At 45.0% G+C, this 27559-nt stretch overlaps 1 protein-coding gene across 1 annotated transcript in view; it reads left to right on the top strand.

Moving 5' to 3' along the window:
- The window catches only part of LOC110504035 (neuroendocrine convertase 1), a 65076-nt gene that overhangs the window by 36481 nt on the left and 1036 nt on the right, over positions 1-27559 (top strand). The window contains exons 4-8 of the mRNA XM_036964818.2: positions 6969-7079; positions 7344-7437; positions 7891-8076; positions 19146-19269; positions 22211-22380. Coding sequence (XP_036820713.2) covers positions 6969-7079; positions 7344-7437; positions 7891-8076; positions 19146-19269; positions 22211-22380 — 685 coding nt within the window. The remainder of the gene's footprint in view (positions 1-6968; positions 7080-7343; positions 7438-7890; positions 8077-19145; positions 19270-22210; positions 22381-27559) is intronic.

Raw genomic sequence — 27559 nt, 5'->3', positions numbered from 1 at the left:
CCCGCACTCGCCCTGAGGTGTGTGTCATCAGCCTGGTGCCACCTGTACCGGTCCCACGCATCAGGCCTCCAGTGCGCCTCCACAGTCCAGCGGGGGTTCTTAGTCCGGAGCCTCCTGTGAGGGTTCTCAGTCCGGGGCCTCCTGCGAGGGTTCCCAGTCCGGAGCCTCCGGCGACGATCTACATTCCGGAGTCCCCGGCGATGATCTACGGTCCAGTTCCTCCATCGACAATCGACGGCCCGGCGACGATCCACGGTCCGGTTCCTCTCGTGTTGACACACGGTCCGGTTCTTCCGGCAACGAGCCACGGTTCCGGTTCCTCCGATGACGTGTCCACGAGCGGAGTGGGTACTTCGCCCCACACCGGAGCCGCCCCCGATGGTAGATGCCCACCCTCACCCTCCCCTTTTGAGTCAGGTTTTGCGGCCAGGTTTCCACACTTTTGGGGGAGTGTACTGTCACACCCTGACCATAGAGAGCTTTTATTCTCTATGTTGGTTAGGTCCGGGTGTGATTTAAGGGTGGGTTATCTTGGTGAATTATATTTCTATGTTGGCCTAGTATGGTTCCCAATCAGAGGCAGCTGTTTATCGTTGTCTCTGATTGGGGATCATATTTAGGTAGCCATTTTCCCGTTGTGCTTTGTGGGATCTTGTCTATGTATGCCTGTGAGCATTATATTAGCGTCACGTTTCGTTTGTTCGTTTTGTTGTTTAAAGTTTTCTATTCCAAAATAAAGGATGGAAACATACCACACTGCATCTTGGTCCACTCCTTATAACGATCGTGACAGCTGTACATATCATTCTTAGTATATCTTGTGTAAATTCATCCGGTGTAAAGTATATACATATACTGAAGATTGCATTTGGATTACTGTTACAGTGCTATTTGGGTTGTTGATTGGATGCATTCTTACATTATTATTTTACATACATTATTATTTAAAATGTTCAATTGTTTTATTATTTGTGTACTTGTTTGACATTTTAGTGCATTGTTAAAAGCTAGCAACATAAGCATTTTGCTGCACCTGCTATAACATCTGCTAAACTGTGTACTCGACCAATAGACTTTGATTTGGTTTTGATTTGTGTGTGACACACAGCTGTGCCCAGAGGGACAGGGGAAGTGGAGCGCTGTACTTCCTGTGGGGGGGGGGGGGGGGGGGGGAGCTCTCTCTCGGCGGGGGTGTGCAGCGGGCGTGCGGATGGCCGTCTGCACCCCTACCCCACTCCCACAGCGCCGCGGGCGAGAGGGTCCCCGTGCCCTCCACCCCCACTAATGTATAATTCATGCTAAGTAGCAATTTTGATGTTTTGCTAGGGGGAGAGAAAAATACAAGAAATTTCCAAATAAGGTTGCCTGTTTTTTTCCCCAATCCAGAGTTCATTTGCGATACCACACAATTAGTCGAAAGGAATCTGAGGATATATGGCTGCCCTAGAGTTGCACCAGTAATAACCAAGGGAGAAAAATTCACCCAATAACTTTGTCCCGAGTGTTTCAATTCCCAAAAAGTGCCTGATGGAGAGAGTTGCTAACAAGAGTATATGAATCTCTATATGGACTAATGAACCCCAAATGCCCCATGGTAAAAACAAAACCCACACAACTCCATATCAGACCAATGACTGTGGGTATCAGATGCTTTAACAAACTAAAGAGAGATTCAACTATGTTTGATGCTCATGTACTACACTATAGATGGCAGATGGGTTCTAATCTATGGTATCAAAAACTTGTTACTTTGCTCAGCAAAAAAAAGAAGAAGAAGAAGAAGAAAAACACTTGGGACTTTGAATAGAATCTTCCGCCAAGCTTTTAGCACTATGCTCACTCACAAGGGCACTATCCTTCAGAGGGACCGGGGGCCAACAACAGCGTCCCCCAGAATTTCATCTTCAAACCCACTTTGAATTTGTGTTTGAATAGCACTCAGGCGACAAATCAAAATATGTTGGATGCTAAGAATGAGGTCACCTGCTATTGATCCTTAAAATGTTCCTAGAGAAGTCTCCTTGTATAAAGGGATGTTTACACGCTCGCTTCTTTGAGTGATAGGCCCAGTGATGGACCGCCGCTCTCTCTCTCTCTCTCTCTCTCTCTCTCTCTCTCTCTCTCTCTTTCTCTCTCTCTCTCTTTCTCTCTCTCTCTCTCCCTCTCTCCCTCTCTTTGAAGTGACCGTACCGTGCCTGTGACAAACGCCTCATTTTCTCCTGACAGATATTTCATTAAACGTTTAACTCTTTGCAAGGTAATTGACTTGACATTTCAGGAGGAGGGTTTTAGCACTACTTATTGTTGCCTCTGCAATTGACTGTCAGATGGACACTTGTCTAATAAATCTCCAAAAGCCATTTAAAGGAAACCCAAAGGGAGTGTCAAATGCTGGCTTGATTAGTGTTTTTAAAGCTTTTCTTGTCTCAAATACTGCTATGGACCTATGTGAACAAAGCCTGTGAAAACCATCAATATTTCATCCCAATAAATAGCATTGTGTGTCTTACAATTAACATTTTAAACCAACAAAAGGAGGAAAGTGTTTTATGGCAAGGCCTTGCGCTGTGTAGGTCCCAGTGGCACCGATTTAATTAAGACCTCTTGTCTTAATTACTTAATAAGCCTAATTAGGAACATTTCTGGAGAGGGGTAGTTGGCTGTAAGTGAGATGGAAATCGGTGGAATTTGAGTAAGTCCATTTGTTATTTCATTTAAGTCCAATGTTAATCAAATCAACGTATGTGTGTGTAGCACGGCTCGGGGAGATGTTTGATTCCAGTGGGATTTGTCCGGACCTCCAATCCTGCATTAAAAACACACTGCTGTTAATCATGATACATACGGATAGAAAAATATATTGAAAAATATTTTTAAATAATCTTGTAAACCACATCTGAAAGAGTCTGTGCAGGCAGTCGGTTCAAGCCTATAATACTGCCGGTGTTTTGTCATTGTTACCTGCCATACATAGACAGATGTGTGGAGGAGAGGGGGCGAGAGGAGGGTGAGGAGGTGGGGTGAGGAGTGGGGGCTCGCCGTGTCACCGCGGCGATAAGCAGGGGGGCGAACCCACCCAATCACATAGTCTGCCGCTGGCGCGTTCCTGGCCACTTAATTAGAGGTTGTTGGTACCACAGAAGGTGTCACCAACCTTTTCACTGGGAGAACAGATGGGTGTCCTTTTTCTGAGGCCCTGCCAATGCCCCACTCTCCCGCGCTCCTGGGAAAATGACCTAACTCAAAGGCAGCTGCTTAGTCCAGCTTGAGTGATTCTTTAGAGACACTTCTATTGGGGATTTAGTGGCGTGTACCGCTGTAGAGAGAGGGGGAAGAGACCAAGAGGACTGTGTCCCCGACCAGTCATTAGTTCTGTATTTTTACATGTTATGATAGATGGAGTTATGTTAGGCTTCCGTATCGATGTTTCTTAGACACGGACTGCAGGAGGAAAGTGAGGGTCAGACCTCAAAGTGCGCGACGAGTTCGCGTTCTGCATGTGGACTTACCTCCCCCCGGCCCAACCAGATGGTGTGAATGTCAACAGAGACTGGTTCTGTCCTGGGTAGGACTGTCTGGGGAACAAACAAAAAAATGAAAGGGTTCCCTCGACAGTTGCAAAGAGGGGCCATGGAGAGACTGTGAGGGGAGGAGCCTGAGTCCTAATAGATAAAAGAACAGAAGAGTTGTGAGAGGGCAGAAGTTTCCACTGGTGAGTGAAAGGAGATGCAGAGAATCTGAGGCTGCAGAATGGTCTGGAGAGGTTCTGGAGGGGGTCCGGATTTTACATTCCCCGTGCTGGGTAAACAGAAGATGGCCTGTCACTCATTCGTCATCTTGGCTCAGACTGGGGAACCAGATGGTTGATTAGAACACAGCGCAATTAGAATCACAGGGTCACATGCCTGTTTTGTTATTGGAGGCTAGGGATATCTAGTTTGCCTGCATATGGTATATCTGTTGATTTTGAAATACATTTTGTACTTTGTAAGTTTAGTTGAATTGTTAGCTCTTGGGATCTTTGTTTTGCATTCATACACTTTCATAACAGACTTGTGAAATAATTGCAAACGGTTACACAATAGGAACATGTTTTTCGCTGTTGTTGCTGATTAATCAGTTATTTCCAGAAAGGTGAAAATATATGTACTGTATATAAAGTTTGGCATAAGTGAAAATGTAGGGTAAGAAAAACACATTTTACTCAGGTTTTATGTTATAGTCAGGTGATTCTTCCGATGCCGTGTACTATGTCCCACCTGTTAGTCGAGGGATCTCATCTGATGGCAGAGTGGGGAGTTTCTCTGGAAATAGACTCAGCTCAGTTCAAGCTGTAGCATTTTATTGGCATGGCAGGACATAAACTATGTCGTTTTCATCATGTTCTATAGTGGGTAAACCTGTTTCCTACTGCCTTTTTTCTATCAGATATATGTCTGCTCAGTTTTATGGTTGTGGAGTTGGGGCCAACCCTGATCGATCTATTGAAGCTTGGGATTTAATAGCTGCACAGCGCCCGGTTCAGGGCAAGGGAGAGGAAGGTATATTTAATCACTAAACAGGAGAGAGGTGACAAGCCCCAGTCTCTAACACTTTCCGTTTTATGAGGAGGAGCAGAGCACGGCTCACACAGTCATACACTGTGGTGTTAGGACACGATGGATGGAAGACAGGCCTACAATAGCACAATTGGTCTTTGATATCAATGGGGTTTTTTTATCTTGAATTTGACTTGCCATACATCAAAGATTAAACCTGATAGTACTTTTAAACAGTTCAACTTAAACTATCTTCTAAATATTGCCCACAGTATTCAAGTGAACCCAAATGATCTTGTCCCAGACGACTACAGATGTCACGTCTCTACCCGCTCCCCCTCTCCGGAGCTCAACATCGCCAGTTTATTCATTATTACTCACACCTGCCACCATCGTTACGCGCACCTGCGCTTCATGAGACTCACCTGGACTCCATCCCCTTCATGATTACTTCCCCTATATCTGTCGCTCCCTTTTTTTTTTTTGCGTTACTGACTCTGTTTCATGTCTGTACGCTGCTCGTGTTTCTTGTTTTGTTCTATGTTCCCGTGATTTATTCAATTCACTCCCTGTACTTGCTTCCCGATTCTTAGCGCACACGTTATAACAGTAGCATCTCTACGTGGCTAATGGTGAGTTGTGGCTGGTGACTCAGTGCTGGTGATAGTGTGGGATTAGATTCTGTCCATTAAATCCTGTTGTTGCTGTTTGGAGACACAGAAGGGGAACTCTGGTCCCCCCCCCCCCCCCCCCTCTGATAGATAGACAGAGCTGAGAGAGATGTGGGGGTAAAGAGAGAGAGAAAGATTGTTAATTTATTAAATACTTCATATCGATTGCTTTGGCAACAGTGGCAACCCATCCATTCATGCCAATAAAGCATTTATTGAATTGAGAGAGTGCGAGAAGGGGGAGATTGGGCAGCAAAATGACCGTCCGTCACTGGGCCAATCACTCAATGAACTGATAGAGCGCACATCCCTTTATACGAGGAGAAATATCTAGGAAAATGTAAATGATCAATAGAAGGTGACTTTCAGAGACTTTGACTTTTTGTCTCACTAATGAGACCTCCTCATAGAGAGAGGGAGAGGTCCCCTGACATTTTTGGCACTGGGAGCTTATAGAGCACCCTCCACCTGTGCCCTGCCATGCTCTCAGACCCTACTTCCCCCTGCCACTGATGCCCCTTCACTTCCACTAAGCTCCTGATGTGTCTAACGTTGAAACTGAGGGTGTACAGCGCCTTGCCCACCAGCTACGCAAGTCAGTAAGTCCTCCGGACCCCCTTGCCAGTCCTCATTCTCTGTTGTCTCTTGCAGTGACGGAAATGGTGGTGGAGAGAGAGGGTGAGAGAGAGCGGATTGACTTATAAATCAGCTCCTTCTCCCTGACTTCACCGAGCAGGAGAGAAGGGAGAAACATGGAGAAAGAAAGAGAGAGAGAGAGGTAGAGAGAGAGAGGGGTAGAGGTAGAGAGAGAGGAAGAGAGAGAGAGGTAGAGAGAGAGAGAGAGGTAGAGAGAGAGGTAGAGAGAGGCCCGTCATCCAGACTAATGACTTTCACTTATTGCAGATTAATGATGGAGCGATGTTAATTACACTACGAGCTCTTTGTCACCCTCTGAGGTTACCACTGGGAATGTTGTGGGAGCGTTATGGGCAGCATTCGGCCTAACAACCATGATTATTATAGCCTTCGTCTCTGGGAGAGAGGGATGGAGAGTTGGAGGATAGAGGAATGGAGAAGCGAGCAGGGGAGAGACAGACGGAGGAGAGACAGAGGGAGAGGGTTTGGTGTGAAGGCAGTCTGGGAGAGAAGGATAGAGGGGCGTAGGAGAGAGTGATAGATGGGCGGAGGACAGAGGTAAAGAGGAATGGAGGAGAGAGAGAGCGGCAGAGGGATAGAGGTGGGTGGGAATAAGGCAGCGCTGTGTAAGGGAAAGCCATTGTGTAGCGACCGTCTGATCGTGACGGTAAAGACTGAATAATGGGGCTTGATTACAGTCCATGAACGGCACATCGTTCCGAATCAATCGTCGAGCACAATCCCAGGAGCGCCAACAGCAGCCCTCTCTCTCCCCGGACAGAATAGGAAGTGATTGTGTCAGAGGACAACATCATCCTCCTGGAAATGACTTGTTGCCTCCTCGTATGGAACCATTAGAGCAGGTGCACCCACACCCACGAGCATTTCCTAATGCACTTAGGACACACACGTCTGCAAAAGCTTTCACAGTCACCTTAACATGCACATTCACACACCACATACACCACATAACGCTGCATCAATTAAAGCACATTGGAATCAAATCTACTCAGACAAAGACTGACTGGTGTCTGTACACATGGACACACAAAAGCAATATATAAGTGATATACCAGATGATACAGATGGTCCTTGTCTAACAATGTATTTTCCCTGGTCTCAGGTATGGGTTTGGGGTTCTGGATGCAGGGCTGATGGTGCAGCAGGCCTTACAGTTCCAGGCTGTCGCCCCTCACAGGAAGTGCACACAGGAAGTCACTCTTGACCCCATCAGGTGCTGTCACAATGCTCCAGCATCCATTTAAAAAACATATTGGTGCAGAGGAGGGGCAGGAAGGCTAAGAATTGATATATGGGACATATACTTGATGATGTTTTCTGTACTTTGGGACAACACAAATTTAAAAATAATTTAATAATAAAGAAAACAAAATGATTTAAAAACAGCCGGGTGATGTCTCTGGCAGCAGGTTTGTGTGTTGTCGACATTTGATTGACAGCTGTGTGGATGGTTGTGATGGTGTTTGTTTCTCTGAAGGATCCTGCCCTCTGGAGGAGAGGTCAGTGTGAACATCCAATCAGCAGGCTGCTTGGGGACGGACACTGAGGTCAACACACTGGAGCATGTGCAGGTCAGAGAGACAGGTCCAAATGTCATTACCAAGACACCACGCCCTCTAACCGGGTGTGAAATAGTGAAGTGTGTGTGTATGTGAATGTGTGTGCGTGCGTGCGTGTCTGTCAGTATGCAAATTGAAAAGGGGTTTGTTTCTGGCTGCTTTCTCCTGGCAGAAAGCGTTGGTCAGGGCATCGCTGCAAGTGTGATTGATGGATGTGTTGCCATGGGAATGTGCTGTAAACAGGAGCAGGCTGTCAGTCTTTTAAAGCTCGGCAGCATCTCACTCTCAGATGTGACATTGTCACACCAGATGTGCTGTGTGAGATGAATGGGGGGGGGGGGGGGGGCGGGTGGGTGTGCACTTCATCTGTTTAAGACATTCATCTAATATTAAAACTAATACTCCCCCACCTCTCTCTCTGTCTGTATCCTTCTCTCTCATACTCACACACACACACAACCCCAGGTGAAGGTGAGTCTCAGCAGTGTGTGTCGTGGTGACCTCTCCATAGCCCTAGCGTCCCCGGCGGGCACAGTGTCTCTGCTCCTGGCCACGCGGAGCAACGATGACTCGGCCGCCGGCCTGAGGAACTGGACCCTGATGAGCGTCCAGTCCTGGGGGGAACACCCTCACGGCGTCTGGACACTCAAGGTCAGCCACGGTCCTTTACCATGTTTACACCCACAAAATAACTTTAAATTCACCTCACACAGCAAATTCACCAGTGGGTTACATTCATCACTTCGACAGAGCTCATAGAAATTTGAATCTAGCTAAATGAACACTTTTGGAGACTAGACTCAGTTCATCCCAGTCTCATCCGACAATAGCCTTCTCTCTTTTTCTCTCTGCGATACGTTGATGGATTTACTGAGTGATGTTTGATATTGAGGAAGGGACTAAATGGAAAGGAAATTAAGAATCCCTGGTCCATTCCACTGAATGACCCATTAGACTTCAGACGGACTGTCGTGCGATGCAGACAACGATGAGACAAAGTGGGTGAGGTCATTAAGTGTGTGTTTGCGTGCGTGCGTTCATGTTTGTGTGTGTGTGTGTGTGTGTGTGTGCATGTGTAGGTCAAATGGGAATCAGGTCTTGTAAACAGTTGGAGGTTTATAGATTTCTAAAAAGCTGGCAAGAGGAAGGGGACCTCCCCCCTCCCTACACACACACAGAGAGACAGACACGCACACACACACGTCCTCCTGCAGATTTACTGTCCCCTTTGTGACCAATTACTCAGGCCGAACGCTGTGGAGACACAGAGAATACAGCAGAGTGACACACGGGCTAGAGTGTGCTCAACACGCATTAACACTGGGAGCTGTCGATGCTCGGCACAGCTCGGCACAGCTTAACACACTGCTAATCAGCACACACAACACAACCCTTAACGTACAGCAGCTTACTGTAAATCAGCCGACAGACAACACATACTATTTGTATGCATACACACACACACAACACGCAACAACTTACCTTAACTCAGCACACAAACAACGCACACACATTTACAGTAAACATGAACACAAATATGAATGCAATGCAAACCTTGCACTACACACTTGGCCACAGAGAGAGGGATGCCTTACCACACAGACTTAGAGAGGACTTAACACAGCTATCTCCTGTATCAGTGTTTTATTCAAGGACAGTGGAGGGGGTGGAGGAGGCTGGAGGGGTGTTTCTGGCAGGACTGGAGATAGTCTTTATTGATTTGTCATGATGACAATTGTCAAAGGTGGTGAAAGAGCCAGATGGAATTGAAAGAGAAAAAGGAAGGCTCTGCGCCGTGACCTTCCAGCACGCTGAAGGATATCACCGCAGGGCAGTAAACGCTGTAAGACAAGGTAGACTCTCGCTCTCTTTCTCTCTGAGCTCACGCTCTCTCTCCTCACTCTCTCTTTGAGCTCTCGCTTTTTCTGTCTCCACTCTCTATATACTCTATAATGTATCTCTCGTTTTCTGCTCTCTCTCTCTCTCTCTCGCTCTCTCTCTCTCTCACTCTCGCTCTCTCTCTCTCTCTCTCTCTCTCTCTCTCTCAACCCGCCCAGTCTCTAACCCGCCTCTGTAATAGCCCAGAGGAAGCAGAGGAAGCTGGCTGGTTTGTTTACACTGGAGTGGGAATATTAGTGTACATGAATATATCCCTGCTCAATAGAACACTGTTGCCCTTCTGCAGTGTGAAACTGAGGTAACATCACATAGGAAATGAAAAGTACAGTATGACAATTTAGACCCAATTGCTTTGTTTATTGTTGGTTTCTACGACAATAAAGAGTAGTACCCATGGAGACAGGCACAGAGACACGTGTGTACACACACACACACACACCACTGCTCAACCTCCTCTGGCTCACAACTGCCCCCTCTCTGCCCACTCAGCACACCACAGCCCCTGGTGCCCACACGGATGGCATGGTAGCATGGCATCATTGCACTATGGCTCGGCTTTAGAGGTTTTAGAGGAGAGATCCCTATTCCCAGTAGACTGGATAGAGCTGGATAGAGAACTAACTGCAGGAGAAATAGTGTGTTTAGCCTAGAGCAGTGTGGCGGGCATGACTGACGGATGATGTACTGTGCCTTCGGAAAGTGTTCAGACCCCTGGACTTTTTCCACATTTTGTTACGTTACAGCCTTGTTTTTTTGGAGATTGATGATTTCCCTCATCAATCTACACACAATACCCCGTAATGACAAAGCAAAAACAGGTTTTTAGACATTTTTGCTCGTTTATAAAAAACGCCAAACTGAAATATCACATTTACAGACGTTTTCAGACACTTTACTCAGCACTTTGTTGAAGCACCTTTGCAGCGATTACAGCATCGAGTCTTGTTGGGTATAACGCTACAAGCCTGGTACACCTGTATTTGGGGAGTTTCTGCCATTCTTCTATGCAGATTCTCTCAAGCTCTGTCAGGTTGGATGGGAAGCGTCACTGCACAGCTATTTTCAGGTCTCTCCAGAGATGTTTTATCGGGTTCATGTCCGGGCTCTGGCTGGCCACTCAAAGACATTCAGAGACTTGTCCCGAAGTCACTCCTGCATTGTCTTGGCTGTGTGCTTAGGGTCGTTGTCCTGTTGGAAGGTGAACCTTGGCCCCAGTCTGAGGTCCTGTGCGCTCTGGAGCAGGTTTTCATCTCCCAGTCCCTGCCACTGAAAAACATCCCCACAGCATGATGCTGCCACCACCATGTTCCACCGTAGGGATGGTGCCAAATTTACTCCAGATGTGACTCTTGGTATTCAGGCCAAAGAGTTCCATCTTGGTTTCATCAGACCAGAAAATAGTGTTCTGATTGGCGGAGTGCTGCAGAGATGGTTGTCCTTCTGGAAGGTTCTCCCATCACCACAGAGGAACTTTAGAGCTCTGTCAGCGTGACCATCGGGTTCTTGGTCACCTCCCTGACCAAGGCCCTTCTCCCCCGATTGTTCAGTTTGGCCGGTTCAGCCAGCTGTAGGAAGAGTTTTGGTGGTTCCAAACTTCTTGCATTTAAGAATGATGGAGGCCACTGTGTTCTTAGGACCTTCAATGCTGCAGACATTTTTTGGTACCCTTCCCCAGATTTGTGCCTCGAGACAATCCTGTCTCAGAGCTCTACGGACAATTCCTTTGACCTCATGGCTTGGTTTTTGCTCTGACATGCTCTGTCAACAGTGGGACCTTGTATAGACAGGTGTGTGCCTTTTAAAATCATGTCCAATCAATTTAATTTACCACAGGTGGACTCCAATCAAGTTGTAGAAACATCTCAAGGATGATGAATGGAAACAGGATGCATCTGAGCTCAGTTTCGAGTCTCATAGCAAAGGGTCTGAATGCTAAATAAATAAGGTATTTCTGTTTTGATTTTTATAATTGTGCAAAACTGTCTAAAACAGTTATTGCTTTGTCATTATGGGGTATTGTGTGTGGATTGATGACGAAAACAATCAATTGTATACATTTTTATAATAAGGCTGTAACATAACAAAATGTGGAAAAAGTCAAGGGGTCTGAATACTTTCCTAAGGCACTGAATATACTAATACAATCCCAGGTGGCACATCTGAATTCCCTCCTTCTATGCCCCCAAAAGAACCCAGAGAACTCCCACGTAAACACACATGGCATACAAACAGTTAGAAAGTAGATACATGTACTGCAAAATACATTCAAATACACATTCATTTTCACAAGCACATAAACACTCACTCTGGCCCAAGGTGGATTTCTAAAGGTGCATGCATTTGCATGTATAATGAGTTTGGGGAGATCAAGCGATCCAACCGCCCCTTTGTGGGCATTTCTATTTATTTTTAGGGGGGAGCGGCCCTCCATGTGAATATCGCCCACTGTGTGTGTTGGCACCGCATCGCAGATGGTTGGGGCCGAGGGCACCCTGTGGGCATAGGGTACCGCTGAGTGTTTGTGTATATGTGCTCGCACTTGCGTGTGTATTTGTGTGTATGCATTTGTGGCATGTCTATGTGTGTTGTTGTTATGTTGTGTGTGTGTGTGTGTGTGTGTTTGTGTGTGTGTGTGTGTTTGTGTGTGCGTGCGTGCGTACATGCATGTGTTTGTGTGTTTGTGTGTGTGTGTGTGTGTGCGTGCGTGCGTGCATACATGCGTGTGTGTTTGTGCGTGTCTGCGTGCGTGCCTGCGTACATGCATGTGTGTGTGTGTGTGTTTGTGTGTGTGTTTGTGTGTGTGTGTGTGTGTGTGTGTGCGTACATGCATGTGTGTGTGTGTGTTTGTGTGTGTGTGTGTGCGTGCGTGCGTGCGTACATGCATGTGTGTGTGTGTGTGTGTTTGTGTGTGCGTGCGTTCATGCATGCGTGCGTGGTGCTCCCAGCTTGCTGAGCGGCCACCGTGGCCCTGTTTTGGATGATTGATGCAGTAGAGGGAGCAAAGAGAAGCTCAGGTTCAGCCAGAACCTCCAGTCTCACACACTGCTGGGCCCCCGTTGATTTACATATGTAAGCCCAGCAAGACTTCTGCTGGCATCTTCCACAGCACTCTCTCTCTCTCCTCCCCCTCTCTCCCTCTCTCTCTTTTACTCAATCACACACTTTCTCTGTATATGCAGTTGGAAGTTGGAAGTTTACATACACTTAGGTTGGAGTCATTTAAAACTTGTTTCTCAACCACTCCACAAATTTCTTGTTAACAAACTATAGTTTTGGCAAGTTGGTTAGGACATCTACTTTGTGCATGACACAATACATTTTTCCAACAATTGTTTACAGACAGATTATTTCACTTATAATTCATTATATCAGAATTCCAGTGGGTCAGAAGTTTACATATACTAAGTTGACTGTCCCTTTAAACAGCTTGGAAAATTCCAAAAAATGATGTCATGGCTTTAGAAGCTTCTGATAGGCTAATTGACATAATTTGAGTCAATTGGAGATGTACCTGTGGATCTATTTCAAGGCCTACCTTCAAACTCAGTGCCTCTTTGCTTGACATCATGGGAAAATCAAAAGAAATCAGTCAAGACCTCAGAAAAATAATTGTAGCCCTCCACAAGTCTGGTTCATCCTTGGGAGCAATTTCCAAACGCCTGAAGGTACCACGTTCATCTGTACAAACAACAGTATGCAAATATAAACACCATGGGACCACGCAGCCGCCATACAGCTCAGGAAGGAGACGCGTTCTGTCTCCTAGAGATGAATGTACTTTGGTGCAAAAGTGCAAATCAATCCCAGAACAACAGCAAAGGACGTTGTGAAGATGCTGGAGGAAAACAAAAGTATCTATATCCGCCTCCCGGGTGGCGCAGTGGTTAAGGGCGCTGTACTGCAGCGCCAGCTGTGCCATCAGAGTCCCTGGGTTCGCGCCCAGGCTCTGTCGTAACCGGCCGCGACCGGGAGGTCCGTGGGGCGACGCAACATTGGCCTAGCGTCGTCCGGGTTAGGGAGGGCTTGGTCGGTGGGGATGTCCTTGTCTCATCGCGCACCAGCGACTTCTGTGGCGGGCCGGGCGCAGTGCGCGCTAACCAAGGTTGCCAGGTGCACGGTGTAGCCTCCGACACATTGGTGCGGCTGGCTTCCGGGTTGGATGCGCACTGTGTTAAGAAGCAGTGCGGCTGGTTGGGTTGTGTATCGGAGGACGCATGACTTTCAACCTTCGTCTCTCCCGAGCCCGTACGGGAGTTGTAGCGATGAGACAAGATAGTAGCTACTACAACAATTGGATACCACGAAATTGGGGAGAAAAAGGGATAAAAAATTTAATAAATAAAAAATAAAAAAAAGGATCTATATCCACTGTAAAACGAGTCCAGGTGTGGGACCTTCAATTGAATTTACCACAGGTGGACTCCAATCAAGTTGTAGAAACATCTCAAGGATGAGTTATCCTGAAAGGCCGCTCAGCAAGGAAGAACTGAAATCTGAAATCAGGAAGTCATATGCATCAAACTGAAGCATATCAACATATCAACATATCAACTTTCCCACGGTAACGTTTCTGAAATGCTGTGCCATCCTGCTGTTATCATGTTAAACACAGTATTAGCCACTATCAGTATCGACCTTCAGTAGGCCTAATAAGAACGCATATTCAACTGCCAATTCACTGCTAGTTCCCTTTAGCTGGTATAGCCTACATTATCGTTCCATTTAATTACATTGTTTCGTTTACCTGCAGTTGTTTCCTCTGCACAAGCCTTCACGGCCATGTGCTTGTTGCTGAGGATCATTAGTAGCAGTTGATGATATAAAGAAAGACATGTAAGCTAATTTAATAGTTTTGGAGTGAAGCGCAGATCAAGCCACAACAGTTGGAACCCGACGCATGGCACAATACTTGGCTGTGTTATTACACTGTTCCATGGTTGATGCAGGCAGTAGACGAGGGTATTGCCTACTATTGCACACTATTCTCCCTATTTTAATTCTATGTACACTAATCTTCCAACGTTACCATGGGAGAACTGAATGTGGCAATATTCAAAATGAATCAAGCCACTGTTTCGTTCCTTCGTGCATTAAGGCTCGTCAAACCTCGTCAAACCTGTTTTTTTTAATGATTTTCATGATTCACATATACTTTCCTCACCAAATATGCATATATTTAGATTTCTTTCCCTAATATTCTGAACCCCGTTCTCTCGATATATTTGTTTGAGTCTGTCGATAAAACATTGTATTTAAAGGGATGGCTTAAGATTCAGAACCCTTCACTTTTTCCACATTTTGTTACTTTACAGCCTCATTCTAAAATGGATCAAATTTTATGTTTTCCTCATCAAGCTATAAACAAAGCAAAAACTGTTTTTTAGATATTTTTGCCCGTTTATTAAAAATAATAATCTGAAATACCTTATTTACGTAAGTAACCAGACCCTTTGCTATGAGACACGAAATTGAGCTCAGGTGCATCCTGTTTCCATTGATCATCCTTGAGATGTTTCTACAACTTGATTGGAGTCCTCCTGTGGTAAATTCAATTGAAGGTCCCACACCTGTGGTAAATTCTATATAAGGTCCCACAGCTGACCATGAGGGAAAAAGCCATGAGGACGAAGGAGTTGTCCGTAGAGCTCCGAGACAGGATTGTGTCGAGGCACAGATGTGGGGAAGGGTACCAAAACATTTATGCAGCATTGAAGGTCCCAAGAACACAGAGCCCTCAATCATTCTTAAATGGAAGAAGTTTGGAACCACCAAAACTCTTCCTAGAGCTGATTGCCAGGCCAAACTGAGCAATAGGTGGAGAAGGGCCTTGGTCAGGAAGATGACCAAGAACCCGATGGCCACGCTTACAGAGCTCCAGAGTTCCTCTGTGGAGATGGGACAACCTTCCAGAAGGACAAACATCTCTGCAGCGTTCCACCAATCAGAACTTTATGATAGAGTGGCCAGACGGAAGCCACTCCTCGGTAAAAGGCACAAGACAACCAGCTTGGAGTTTGCCAAAAGGCAACTAAAGAACTCTCAGACCATGAGAATCAAGATTCTCGGGTCTGATGAAACCAAGATTGAACTCCTTGGCCTTAATGTTAAGCGTCACGTCTGGAGGAAAACTTGCACCACCCCTACGGTGAAGCATTGTGGTGGCAGCATCATGCCTTGGGGATGTTTTTCAGCGGCAGGGACTGGGAGACTAGTCAGGATCGAGGGAAAGATGAACAGAGCAAAGTACAGAGAGATCCTTGATGAAAACTTGCTCCAGAGCGCTCAGGACCTCAGACTGGGGCGGAGGTTCACCTTCCAACAGGACAACGACCCAAAGCACACAGCCAAGACAACGCAAGAGTGGCTTCGGGACAAGTCTCTGAATGTCCTTGAGTGCCCAGCCAGAGCCCGGACTTGAACCCGATAAAACATCCTCTGAAGAGCCGTGAAAATAGCTATGCAACATGAGAAAATTCAGCAGGTGGGAGGGTTTTCAGCGGTTGAATTACATTTATTCAGCGCAGAAGGGAACCACGCCTGCAAAGGCCATTACGCACCTTCAGAAGGTAAGTCTGAATAACAACTTCTGAGAAGTGTGTAGGAAAGACATGTGTAAGAAAGGCGGAAATCTGGCCCTAGGTGCCTTTGTTTCTTATAATATAGCCCATCTGTTTCTCACTCTGTATTGTCTCAAAGTATCAGTCACTTCTATTGCCTCTCCCTTTCCGTTGTTTTAATCTCTTACATATACAACTCAAAGTGCAATTTCACTTTAAAAAATATATATATATATTAAGTAGAAATACTAGTCCCATTACATTTGTCCGGACAACAGGGGATTATGACAATTGGTATTTAAAGTAAATCCAACAAAGAATCTCTCATTAGACACAGACAGACAAACAAATAAAACCAATCAGATATACTTGATCATCGCCTATAAATCATCAAATCATAGTTCCATATACGCACGATCTATGATTGTGATGTGACAGTATGTTTTCGCATAAAGTCACACATGAAGTGCCCCGTCAACGAAATTAAAGTGAATTGAATAGAATTTAATGTAATTCAAATTGAAATGTAATTGACCTGATTGGAATTCGGGATTCCATTTCACCTGTGAGACTATTGGTGTCAGATTGCGATCCAGCTCTACATTAGAGCATGGCCTCCTCTCTCTCCTCTCAGCCATGGACGGCCGGCTATCGACCCACCTGTGGCATCACACTGTTTGTTTACCAACAACAAATCAATGCTGCGCTCAGCTGGGGGCTGCTGGGAATGGTCTCTGTTCCACTCACATACTCACTCAACAAGCACACACACAGTGTCAACATTCAAACACACGGCCAGTGTGGCCAATGCCACTCAAATGGACTGGGCTATACTGTGTTGGACTGTTTGAGTGTTTGACTTATTGTTGCCCTAGAGCGTAGTACCTGACATTACACGTGTATTCTATACACACATTGACAGAGTGTTACGGTGTAGATAACAAGGTCTATTAAGATTTAGATCAAACAAAATACTGTAAAGAAATGCTACAGTTGAAGTCGGAAGTTTATATACACTAAAGTTGGAGTCATTAAAACTAGTTTTTCAACCACGCCATAAATGTCTTGTTAACAAACTATCGTTTTGGCAAGTTGGTTAGGACATCTACTTTGTGCATGACACAAGTAATTTTTCCAACAATTGTTTACAGACAGATTATTTCACTTATAATTCACTGTATCACAATTCCAGTGGGTCAGAAGTTTACATACACTAAGTTGACTGTGCCTTTTAAACAGCTTGGAAAATTCCGGAAAATTATGTCATGGCTTTAGAAGCTTCTGATAGGCCAATTGACATAATTTAATAATTTGGAGGTGCACCTGTGGATGTATTTCAAGGTCTACCTTCAAAATCAGTGCCTCTTTGCTTGACATCATGGGAAAATCAAAAGAAATCAACCAAGACCTCAGGAAAAAATGAAATAAATTGTAGACCTCCATAAGTCTGGTTCATCCTTGGGAGCAATTTCCAAACGCCTGAAGGTACCACATTCATCTTTACAAACAACAGTATGCAAGTATAAACACCATGGGACCACGCAGCTGTCATACCGCTCAGGAAGGAGGTGCGTTCTGTCTACCTGAGATGAACGTACTTTGGTGCGAAAAGTGCAAATCAGTCCCAGAACAACAGCAAAGGACCTTGTGAAGATGCTGGAGGAAGCAGGTACAAAAGTATCTATATCCACAGTAAAATGAGTCCTATATCGACATGACCTGAAAGGCCACTCAGCAAGGAAGAAGCCACTGCTCCAAAACCGCCATTAAAAAAAACAGACTATAGTTTGCAACTGCACATGGGGACAAAGATCGTACTTTTTGGAGAAATGTCCTCTGGTCTTAAAAATAGAACTGTTTTGCCATAATGACCATCGTTATGTTTGGAGGAAAAAGGGGGAGGCTTGCAAGCCGAAGAACACCATCCCAACCGTGAAGCACGAGGGTGGCAGCATCATGCTGTGGGGATGCTTTGCTGCAGGAGGGACTGGTGCACTTCACAAAATAGATGGAATCATGCGGGAGGGAAATTAGGTGGTTATATATTGAAGCAACATCTCAAGACATCAGTCAGGAAATTAAAGCTTGGTCGCAAATGGGTCTTCCAAATGAACATTGACCCCCAAGCATACTTCCAAAGTTGTGGCAAAATGGCTTAAGGACAACAAAGTCAAGGTATTGGAGTGGCCATCACAAAGCCCTGACCTCAATCCTATAGAAAATGTGTGGGCAGAACTGAAAAAGCGTGTGCGAGCAATGAGGCCTTACAAACCTGACTCAGTTACACCAGCTCTGTCAGGAGGAATGGACCAGAATTCACCCAACTTATTGTGGGAAGCTTGTGGAAGGCTACCTGAAACTTTAGACCCAAGTTAAACTATTTTAAGGCAATGCTACCAAATACTAATTGAGTGCATGTAAACTTCTGACCCACTGAAAATGTGATGAAAGCAATAAAAGCCGAAATTAGCATTCTCTCTACTATTATTCTGACATTTCACATTCTCAAAATAAAGTGGTGATCCTAACTGACCTTAGACAGGGAATCTTTACTAGGATTAAATGTCAGGAATTGTGAAAAACTGAGTTGAAATGTATTTGGCTAAGATGTATGTAAACTTCTGACTTAAACTAAAGTAAACTAAAATATAAGCACAACATGTAAATTGTTGGTCCCATGATTCATGAGCCGGAATAAATATCCCCACATTTGTCCAGTTGGACACAAACCTTCTTTCTCTTAAATGTTGCGCACAAATTTGTTGACATCCATGTAAGTGAGTTTTTCTCCTTTGCCAAGATAATCCATCCACTTGACAGGTGTGGCATATCAAGAAGCTGATTAAACAGCATGATCATTAAACAGGTGCACCTTGACAATAAAAGGCAACTCTAAAATGTGAAGTTTTGAGGAGTATTTCTGTCTGTAATAAAGCCCATTTGTGATGAAAAACTAATTATAATTGGCTTGGCCTGGCTCCCCAGTGGGTGGGCCTATGTCCTCCCAGGCCCACCCATGGCTGTGCCCGTGCCCAATCATGTAAAATCCATAGATTAGAGGCTAATTTATTTATTTCAATTAGCTGATTTCCTTCAATGAACTGTAACTCAGTAAAATCTTTGACATTGTTGCATGTTATATCTGTGTTCAGTATACATTCTGTATAAATTCTGTATTAACTGTGTGTAAAGTGTTGCTATTAGTTTGACTGTATACAGTCAGGGTGTGTGTGTGTGTAACAGTGCTGTGTCCCGGGCCCCCAGGTGACAGACAACAAGGGGACAGTGGGCCGCTGTGTCAGGGTTAGCTCAGAGGAGGCAGCGGGGGCCATCCTCAGTGTCACACTTCTCCTCTACGGCACCTACAACCCACACAGGAGCCTGCACGGTACGAGGCATCTGTGTTTGTGTGTGTGTGTGTGTGTGTGTGCGTCACTCTGTCTGTCCGTCCGTCTGTCCATTTTTCTGTTTGTTCTTTCTTCCGTCCGTCTGTCTCCTCTCTATATCACCCATCAGGAAAGTCTCCCTCTCCTCGTACCAACTGTGAGTCCACTCCCATTTCCCCACTGCTGTACAGTAACTGTAGTGAAGTCAGTTCTACAGTATGTCTCTGTCCCGCTTATTCGTCTCTTCAACCTCTCCCCTCCCTCCTCCCCTCTATGATAACTGCAGCCATTTCTCTTGGCAGCGGCGGCAGGTGGTGACCAGGGGAAGTCTGATGTGTAATTACTGAGTGACCCCGGCAGAACCCTGGTGCCCCCCTCCTCAGTGTGTGTCAGCTCCCCTGTGCCCTCTCACACACACACACACACACACACACACACACACACACACACACACACACACATACACACACATACATACTGTACAGGCACACACACCAGGTCGGGCAGGCCAGGGGCCATGTTTAAGAGGTAGGAGCTGGTGCTGTGACAGAGACACGTAATCCGTTTCATAGCCCACCTCCTCTTTGGTTCCTCCTCTCTCCCTTCCTCCCTCCCTCCTCACTCTCTCTATCCAGCTCTTCATTCCTGGATCTAGTTGTAGTTCACGCTGTTAGTCCATCTGCTCTCCGTGTGAAGACACACTTTGAACTGGGAACGCAAACACAACGAGCTCTCCGTCTCACTGCAGAATTAGACATTTATCCACGTTTCTCAAAACGTCAAATTTCGAAGTTGCTCCCAACGTCAAATTTAGAAGGTTAAGGTTTTTGATAGGGTTAAAATGTTACGTTTAGGCAGTCATTCCGAATGGTTAAGGTAAGGGTTAAGGTTTGGGATAAGGTTAAATAAAAAATAAATAAAAACGAGTGTCCCGCAATGGGATCAAACATGCAACCTTCCAATCCAGTCATGGGATTGTGCCTATCCGCTACCCTCATTCACAATACCCTAGCAAAACCCAAGCCTCTTTGATGATAATAGCGCTCACTGTTGCCCCTAGTGGCTGATTCTGAAGGTATTTTCTGACGTCCCCAGGACATGAATAGACTCTTGAGCGATCTGCCTGCTCAAAAACACATGCAGACTGAAAACACACTTTTATGAACACACACACAAAGGCACAGATACTCAGATATCCAATCTCAGATGAACCAGTGGAGGGAGGGAGGGAGGGAGGGAGGGAGGGAGGGAGGGAGGGAGGGAGGGAGGGAGGGAGGGAGGGAGGGAGATATGGTCAATTCCCATCACCAACGATATCATAGAATTGCAATTTTGCAGTGAATTTGTGGGGTTTCCATCTCAATGAGATTTCTGGTGTTGAAGATGCTACAGTAGGTCATCATTACAGCCATCATTAGGTATAGTTAACTATTAGTCAGTGCCACTCAATATACTTTGTGTGTGTGTTTTCCCTCTGCACAGTATGCTGCTGCATCAAGACAACAGGTATTTTGCTGCGCACATCAATGTGTAGGATGAAACCAGCTAGGTGCTGTCTTTGTGATTGTGCTGTCTGTGTGTTTCTGGTGTGTTTCACTCGTGTGCATGTTGTGTGCTGTAAGTGAAAGTCAATTGCTGTGATTATGTGGCAGTAATTGAACAGGGACGGTGTGTTTAATTGAGTTGTTTGTCCCTGATGTTCCTCTATAGTAGCAGATCTGCGCTAGTGTGTGTGTGTGTGTGTGTGGGGGAGGGGGGGGGGGGGTGCTTTACTCTTTGTTGGTTTACTGCATTTGTAAGCTGTTTAAATATGTTTGTTCTTCTTTGCCTGTTTGTAAAATAGGTTACTGTATGGTTTTTTTGTGTGTCTGTAAGGCTTCAGTCCGTTATGTTATTCTTGGTTGTGTGTGTGTGTGTGTGTGTGTGTGTGTGTGTGTGTGTGTGTGTGTGTGTGTGTGTGTGTGTGTGTGTGTGTGTGTGTGTGTGTGTGTGTGTGTGTGTGTGTGTGTGTGTGTGTGTGTGTGTGTGTGTGTGTGTGTATTCGTATAGGCACTGGCTCTCTATCTGATGTGCCTCCTGGGTTCTCTCACCCAAATCAAATGGTAGGAAACATCAATTTCACCACTCTCCCCTCTCTTCTTATCTAATCCTCCCCTGTCTCTCAAGCCTTTTCTCTCCTTCTCCCCCTCCTCCTCCTCTTCTAGTCTGCCTTCCTCTTCTCCTTCCCTCCAGCTCCTCTCCTCCTCCTCCTGTCTCTGTCTGTCTTCTCCTCCTCCCCCTCTCCTCTCCCTGCTCTCTCTGTCTCTGTGGAGGTGTGATTACCCTCCTCCCCCGAACAGTGGTGATCTGAGCATCCATGTGTGCACTGCGTCAGGCGTGCGTCTGTCTGCCTGCGTGCGCGCTTGTGTGTGCGCGTTTGTGTGAATGCGTGCATGTGTGTGTGTGTGTGTGTGAGCAATGGTGATCTGAGCATCCTGGCGCTGGGCATTGTGCAGAGCGATTCATGGGCCACGTCTGCAGATGAATGTCTCCATTCACAGTTACACTCTCTCCATTAGACGCTGCCTCCGCTGTGTCGGAACGCCTTGTTGTCTTCTTTTTTCCCCCCAATAAAAACAAAAAACAATTACATCTGGACAAACAAGCCAGGATAAAACGGTGCACCTGAGAACAGCAAGGGCCGAATCTTTAACTGAGTTCACACAATCTCTAGCGTCTGTCGCGTTCATATGCATACAGACAATCAGTCTCATACCCTGTACCCTATAAGTCTTACATTCTTGCACCTATGTATGTTTGTGTGTTTATTTTATAGGCACGCACACAAACATACTATCTCTCTCACTCACTCACTCACTCACTCACTCACTCACTCACACACTCACACACAAATATAAGCACACATATAACATAATGATGTTCTTTCCCCCCCCGCTCTCTTAGAAGAGCCCCTGCAGAGTTTTTTGTCCATGGGGGCATACCACCATGTCCCTCGAGCGGGGTTGTATGTTCGGGACAGGTACCCACCTCAGGACCTGATCCAGAGGGCCTTTGAGCTAGAGAGAGACAGGAAGGTGGGCACTGATGACATCCCCGTCCCGCGCCAACGCAAGGTATACTGCACCACGGGCACACACACACACATTTGCACACACTGGCAAATACACACAATCCCTCTCGCACACACACACATACACTTGTGCACCCTGTTCTACAAGTGTGTTAACTATACACACACACATCACACATATTGATTTACTATTACAATAAATCACTGGCGTCACCTAATTTCCTATGGATTTCAATTTCCCCTGGACAAATCTGCATTGATCAACTTCAGGTGTGTGTGTGTGTGTGTGTGTGTGTGTGTGTGTGACCTCACTTTGAATGTTGTTTTGTGTGTTGGTGGTTCATGATTACCATAATTTACTAAATATACATTATAGTATTAGGCCAGTTGATTGCACTGTTTATTTTTCAATGAAAATTCAAAGGCAATGTACTTGAAAGGGGATACCTAGTCAGTTGTACAATTTAATGCATTCAACTGAACCCCTCTGAATCAGAGGTGCGGGGAATTGCCTTAATCGACGTCATCAGCGCCCAGGGAGCAGTTGTTGTTGGGGGTTAACTGCCTTGCTCGAGGGCCCTTGAGGGATTCAAAACCAGCAACTTTTCAGTTACCGGCCCAACGCTTTACCAGGTGTCTTTACCGCTTTCATGCCTTTCTGTAGGGAGGTCGTCACAGTGGGAGACAACCTTAAGTTTAAGTCAACTCTTCACCGTTGATGTTGAGATTAGTGTTTTTCACCTACTATTTAATGAAGCTGCCAGTCGAGGGCTTGTGAGGCGTCTGTTTCTCAAACTAGACAATCGAATGTACTTGTCCTCTTGCACCGGGGCCTCCCACTCCTCTTTCTTTTCTGGTTAAAGTCAGTTTGCGCTGTTCTGTGATGGGAGTAGTACACAGTGTTGTACGAGATCTTTGGTTTCTAGGCAATTTCTCGCGTGGAATAGCCTTCATTTCTCAGAACAAGTATAGACTGACGAGTTTCAGAAGAAAGCTATTTTGAGCCTGTAATCGAACTTGATGCTCCAGATACTCAACTAGTCTAAAGAAGGCCAGTTTCATTGCTTCTTTAATCAGAACAACAGTTTTCAGCTGTGCCAACATGATTGCAAAAGGGTTTTCTAATGATCAATTAGCCTTTTTAAAATTATAAACTTGGATTAGCTAACACAATGTGCCATTGGAACACAGGAGTGATGGTTGCTGATAATGGGCCTCTGTACTCCTATGTAGATATTCCATTTTAAAAAATGTGGAGTTTCCAGCTACAATCGTCATTTACAACATTAACAATGTCTACACTGTATTTCTGATTAATTTGATGTTATTTTAGTGGACAAATAATGTGCTTTTCTTTCAGAAACAAGGACATTTCTAAGTGACCCCAAACTTTTGAATGGTAGTGTACGTCGTAGATAGTCAGTCAGTGTAGATGGCCCATGTTGTCTATCTGTGTTCTAGATGAGCTGTGTCAGTGTTCGGCTACGTTGTGGGCCTGTTCACTTGGGAAGACAATGTATTTCCTGGGGTTATTCCCCCCCAGAGGCAGAACTGAATGGATCGCAGAGGCGTGGAGGAGAAATAAATTGGAGAAAAGGATAAATCGATGCTTGACGGAGAGTAAACAGACCTTCTAACCCCCGGCCCAAACGCTAGCGTTGACGTTTTCTCCTTGGGCTGTATTGGATTGGTATGCGGAGCTGAGGAGAGGGGGCTCAGAAAAGGACTTGGCCTACAAATGATGTCCTTTGTTTGATCCGTTAGGGAGGGGACCTTTACTGTCCCATGGTGACAGTGGGGGAGGGACGGTTCTAAGAAACATCTCTGTCAGCTTCCTCTAATGGAAGGGGGGTGGGGGGAGATTTGAAGGGAGAGTGAAAGAAAGTATGTAGAGGTTTTTTTGGAGCCTTACTTATCTTGAAAACCCAGTCAAAGGTAAAATCTAGTTGTTTCAACTAAATATTATTAACTTACATGAATTTAAGTGAGCATTAAGTTTTGGTTGGCCCAAACTTAGCTTCAACATGAGAAAACTTTGGCAAAATGTCTGCCAACATAAAATTATGTGTTTACTCAATTTCTCTCTAATGTTCATCCAACTAGATGTTTGTTTGTGTGGAATTTTACCAAAAAATGCCTGTGGAACTAAACTGAACAAAAATATCAATGCAACATGCATCAATTTCAAAGATTTTACTAAGTTACAGTTTACATAAGGAAATAAATTAATTAGGCCCTAATCTATGGATTTCACATGACTGGGAATACAGATACTGTATGCATCTGTTGGTCACAGATACCTTTAAAAAAAGGTAGGGGCATGGATCAGAAAACAAGTCCGTATCTGGTGTTACCACCATTTACCTAATTCAGTGCGACACATCTCCTTAGCATGAAGTTGATCAGGCTGTTGATTGTGGCCTGTGGAATGTTGTCCCACTCCTCTTCAATGGCTGTGTGAAGTTGCTGGATATTGGTGGGAACTGGAACACGCTGTCGTACAGGTCGTTCCAGAGCATCCCCAACATGCTCAATGGGTGACATGTCTGGTGAGTATGCAGGCCATGGAAGAACTGGGACGTTTTCAGCTTCCAGGAATTGTGTACAGATCCTTGAGATGCAGATGCTGAGACATTAGGTGATGGCGGCGGATGAATGGCACGACAATGGGCCTCAGGATCTCGTCACAGTGTCTCTGTGCATTCAAATTGCCATTGATCAAATGCAATTGTGTTTGTTGTCTGTAGCTTATGCCTGCCCATACCATAACCCCACTGCCACCATGGGGCACTCTCTTCACAATGTTGACATCAACAAACTGCTTGCTGACACGACGCCATACGTGCTACGCTGTCTGCCATCTGCCCGGACAGTTGAAACTGGGATTCATCTGTGAAGAACACTCTTCTCCAGCATGCCAGAAATGTATCGGTTCTGCAAACCCACAATTTCATCAGCTGTCCGGGTGACTGGTCTCAGACAATCCTGCAGGTGAAGAAGCCGGATGTGGAAGTCCTGAGCTGGCGTGGTTGTGCGTGGTCTGAGGTTGTGAGGCCAGCTGGACATACTGCCAAATTCTTTAAAACGATGTTGGAAGTGGCTTATGGTAGAGAAATTGACATTACATTCTCTGGCAACAGCTCTGGTGGACATTCCTGTAGTCAACACGCTTCCTCAAAACTTGAGACTTCTGTGGTATTTTGTTTGCACTAACAGGGATGTAAGCAAAATTGTGCACAACATTTTAGAGAAATAAGATTTTTGTGCATTTGGATCTTCTATTTCAGCTCATGAAACCAACACTTTACAACTTTACATGTTGCATTTATAATTTAGTTCAGTACAGTTAGTTACACACAGTGCTTTTTTACCTATCTTTTTTACCCCTTATTCACCCCAATTTCATGGTATTAATATTGGTAGTTACAGTCTTGTCCCATCACTGCAATTCCCTCACAGACTCAGGAGAGGCGAAGGTCGAGAGCCGTGCATCCTCCGAAAACACAACCCAGCCAAGCCGCACTGCTTCTTGACACAATGCCCGCTTAACCCAGAAGCACCAATGTGTCGGAGGAAACACTGTACACCTGTTGACCGTGTCAGCATGCACTGCACACAGGAATCGCTAGAGCGCAATGGAACAAGGACATTCCTGCCAGCCAAACCCTCCCCTAACCCGGACAATTGTGCGCCGCTACATGGATCTCCCAGTTGCAGCCGACTGCAACAGAGCCTGGACCTCTAGTGGCAAGTCAGTGCCTTAGACCACTGCGCCACTCGGGAGGCACACACAGTGCTTTTAACGTACAATGTTTTCAACTTACATACAACAATTGCATTGTGCATGTTCATTTATACAGTAACTAGTATTCAACATGTCCTCACCTGGGATTTGAACTCCCCACCTCTTGGTTCACAGCATTCCATGAGCCATGAGGTTGTGAGTTCAAATTCCAGGTGAGAACATGTTGAATAATAAATAATTATTGTATAAATGCACAATGTATGTATTTCAAATATGTATGTTGAAAACATTGCATGTTTAAAGCACTGTGTGTAACTAGCTCCACTGTGTTTTGTTTAGGTAAAAAATAACCATTTCTAGTTGAATGAACATATTTGGCTACATGTGAACCAGCGGAATCCGCAGATTCAGTGCCTCCCCACTACAGACCCACTATGAACTTTCCGGTTCAAATCCTCCACCTCGACAACATATTTGTTTTACCCAAATATCACATTCACCAACCTTTGCCGACAGATATTCATTTTTAAATCAGAAGAGATGATCTTTAAACAAATATTTCAGATGGGAGTGATGTGCTTGACTTAAGTTCAAACGTTCCTGTGATTTTATGTTCAGTCCGATTTCCCCCCTGTGCTCACGCAGTCTATATAGACTATTTTGGCAGTGGTGGAAAAGTACCTAGTTGTCATACTTGAGTAAAAGTACAAGATTCCGTAATAGAAAATGACTCAAGTGAAAGTCACCCAGTAACATGCTACTTGAGTAAAAGTCTAAGAGTATTTGGTTTTAAATATACTTAAGTATCAAAGTAAATGTAATTGCTCAAATATGCTTGAGTATCAAAAGTACAAGTATAAATCATTTAAAATTCCTTATATTAAGCAAAGCAGACAGCACCATTTTCTAGTTATTTATTTATTTACAGATAGCCAGTTGCACACTCCAACACTCTGAAATCATTTACAAACGAAACATGTGTTTAGTGAGTCCACCAGATCAGAGGCAGTAAGGATGACCAGGGATGTTCTCTTGATAAGTGTGTGAATTGGACCATTTTTCTGTCCTGCACCGGCATTCAAAATGTAACGAGTACTTTTGGGTGTCAGGAAAAATGTATGGAGTAATAAGTACATCATTTTCTTTAGGAATGTAGTGAAGTAAAAGTTGTCAAAAATATACACTGTAAAGTAAAGTACAGATGCCCCCCAAAAAACTACTTAAGTAGCACTTTAAAGTATTTTTACTTAAGTTCTTTACACCACTGTATATTATTTTCTACTATTCCAAAAACAAGGTATGATGGCATTTACTGTAGTTCTCTAGGTTATTCGCTCTCTGTGATTTTTATAGTTTTGCAGTTGTTCATACCCCCCTGGGCTTTTATTTTCACAAATTACATTAGAAGGAACTGAAATGCTTCAGTGCACTTAGAGTTTATGTGAGTGTTTGAAGAACACTTCATTCTATCGAAGCG

This window comes from Oncorhynchus mykiss, chromosome 3 (assembly GCF_057628025.1).
Source record: "Oncorhynchus mykiss isolate SJ-2025 chromosome 3, ASM5762802v1, whole genome shotgun sequence".
Taxonomy (NCBI): Eukaryota; Metazoa; Chordata; class Actinopteri; order Salmoniformes; family Salmonidae; genus Oncorhynchus; species Oncorhynchus mykiss.
Note: the sequence above shows the minus strand (reverse complement) of the source record. Positions and strands in the feature narration are given on the sequence as shown.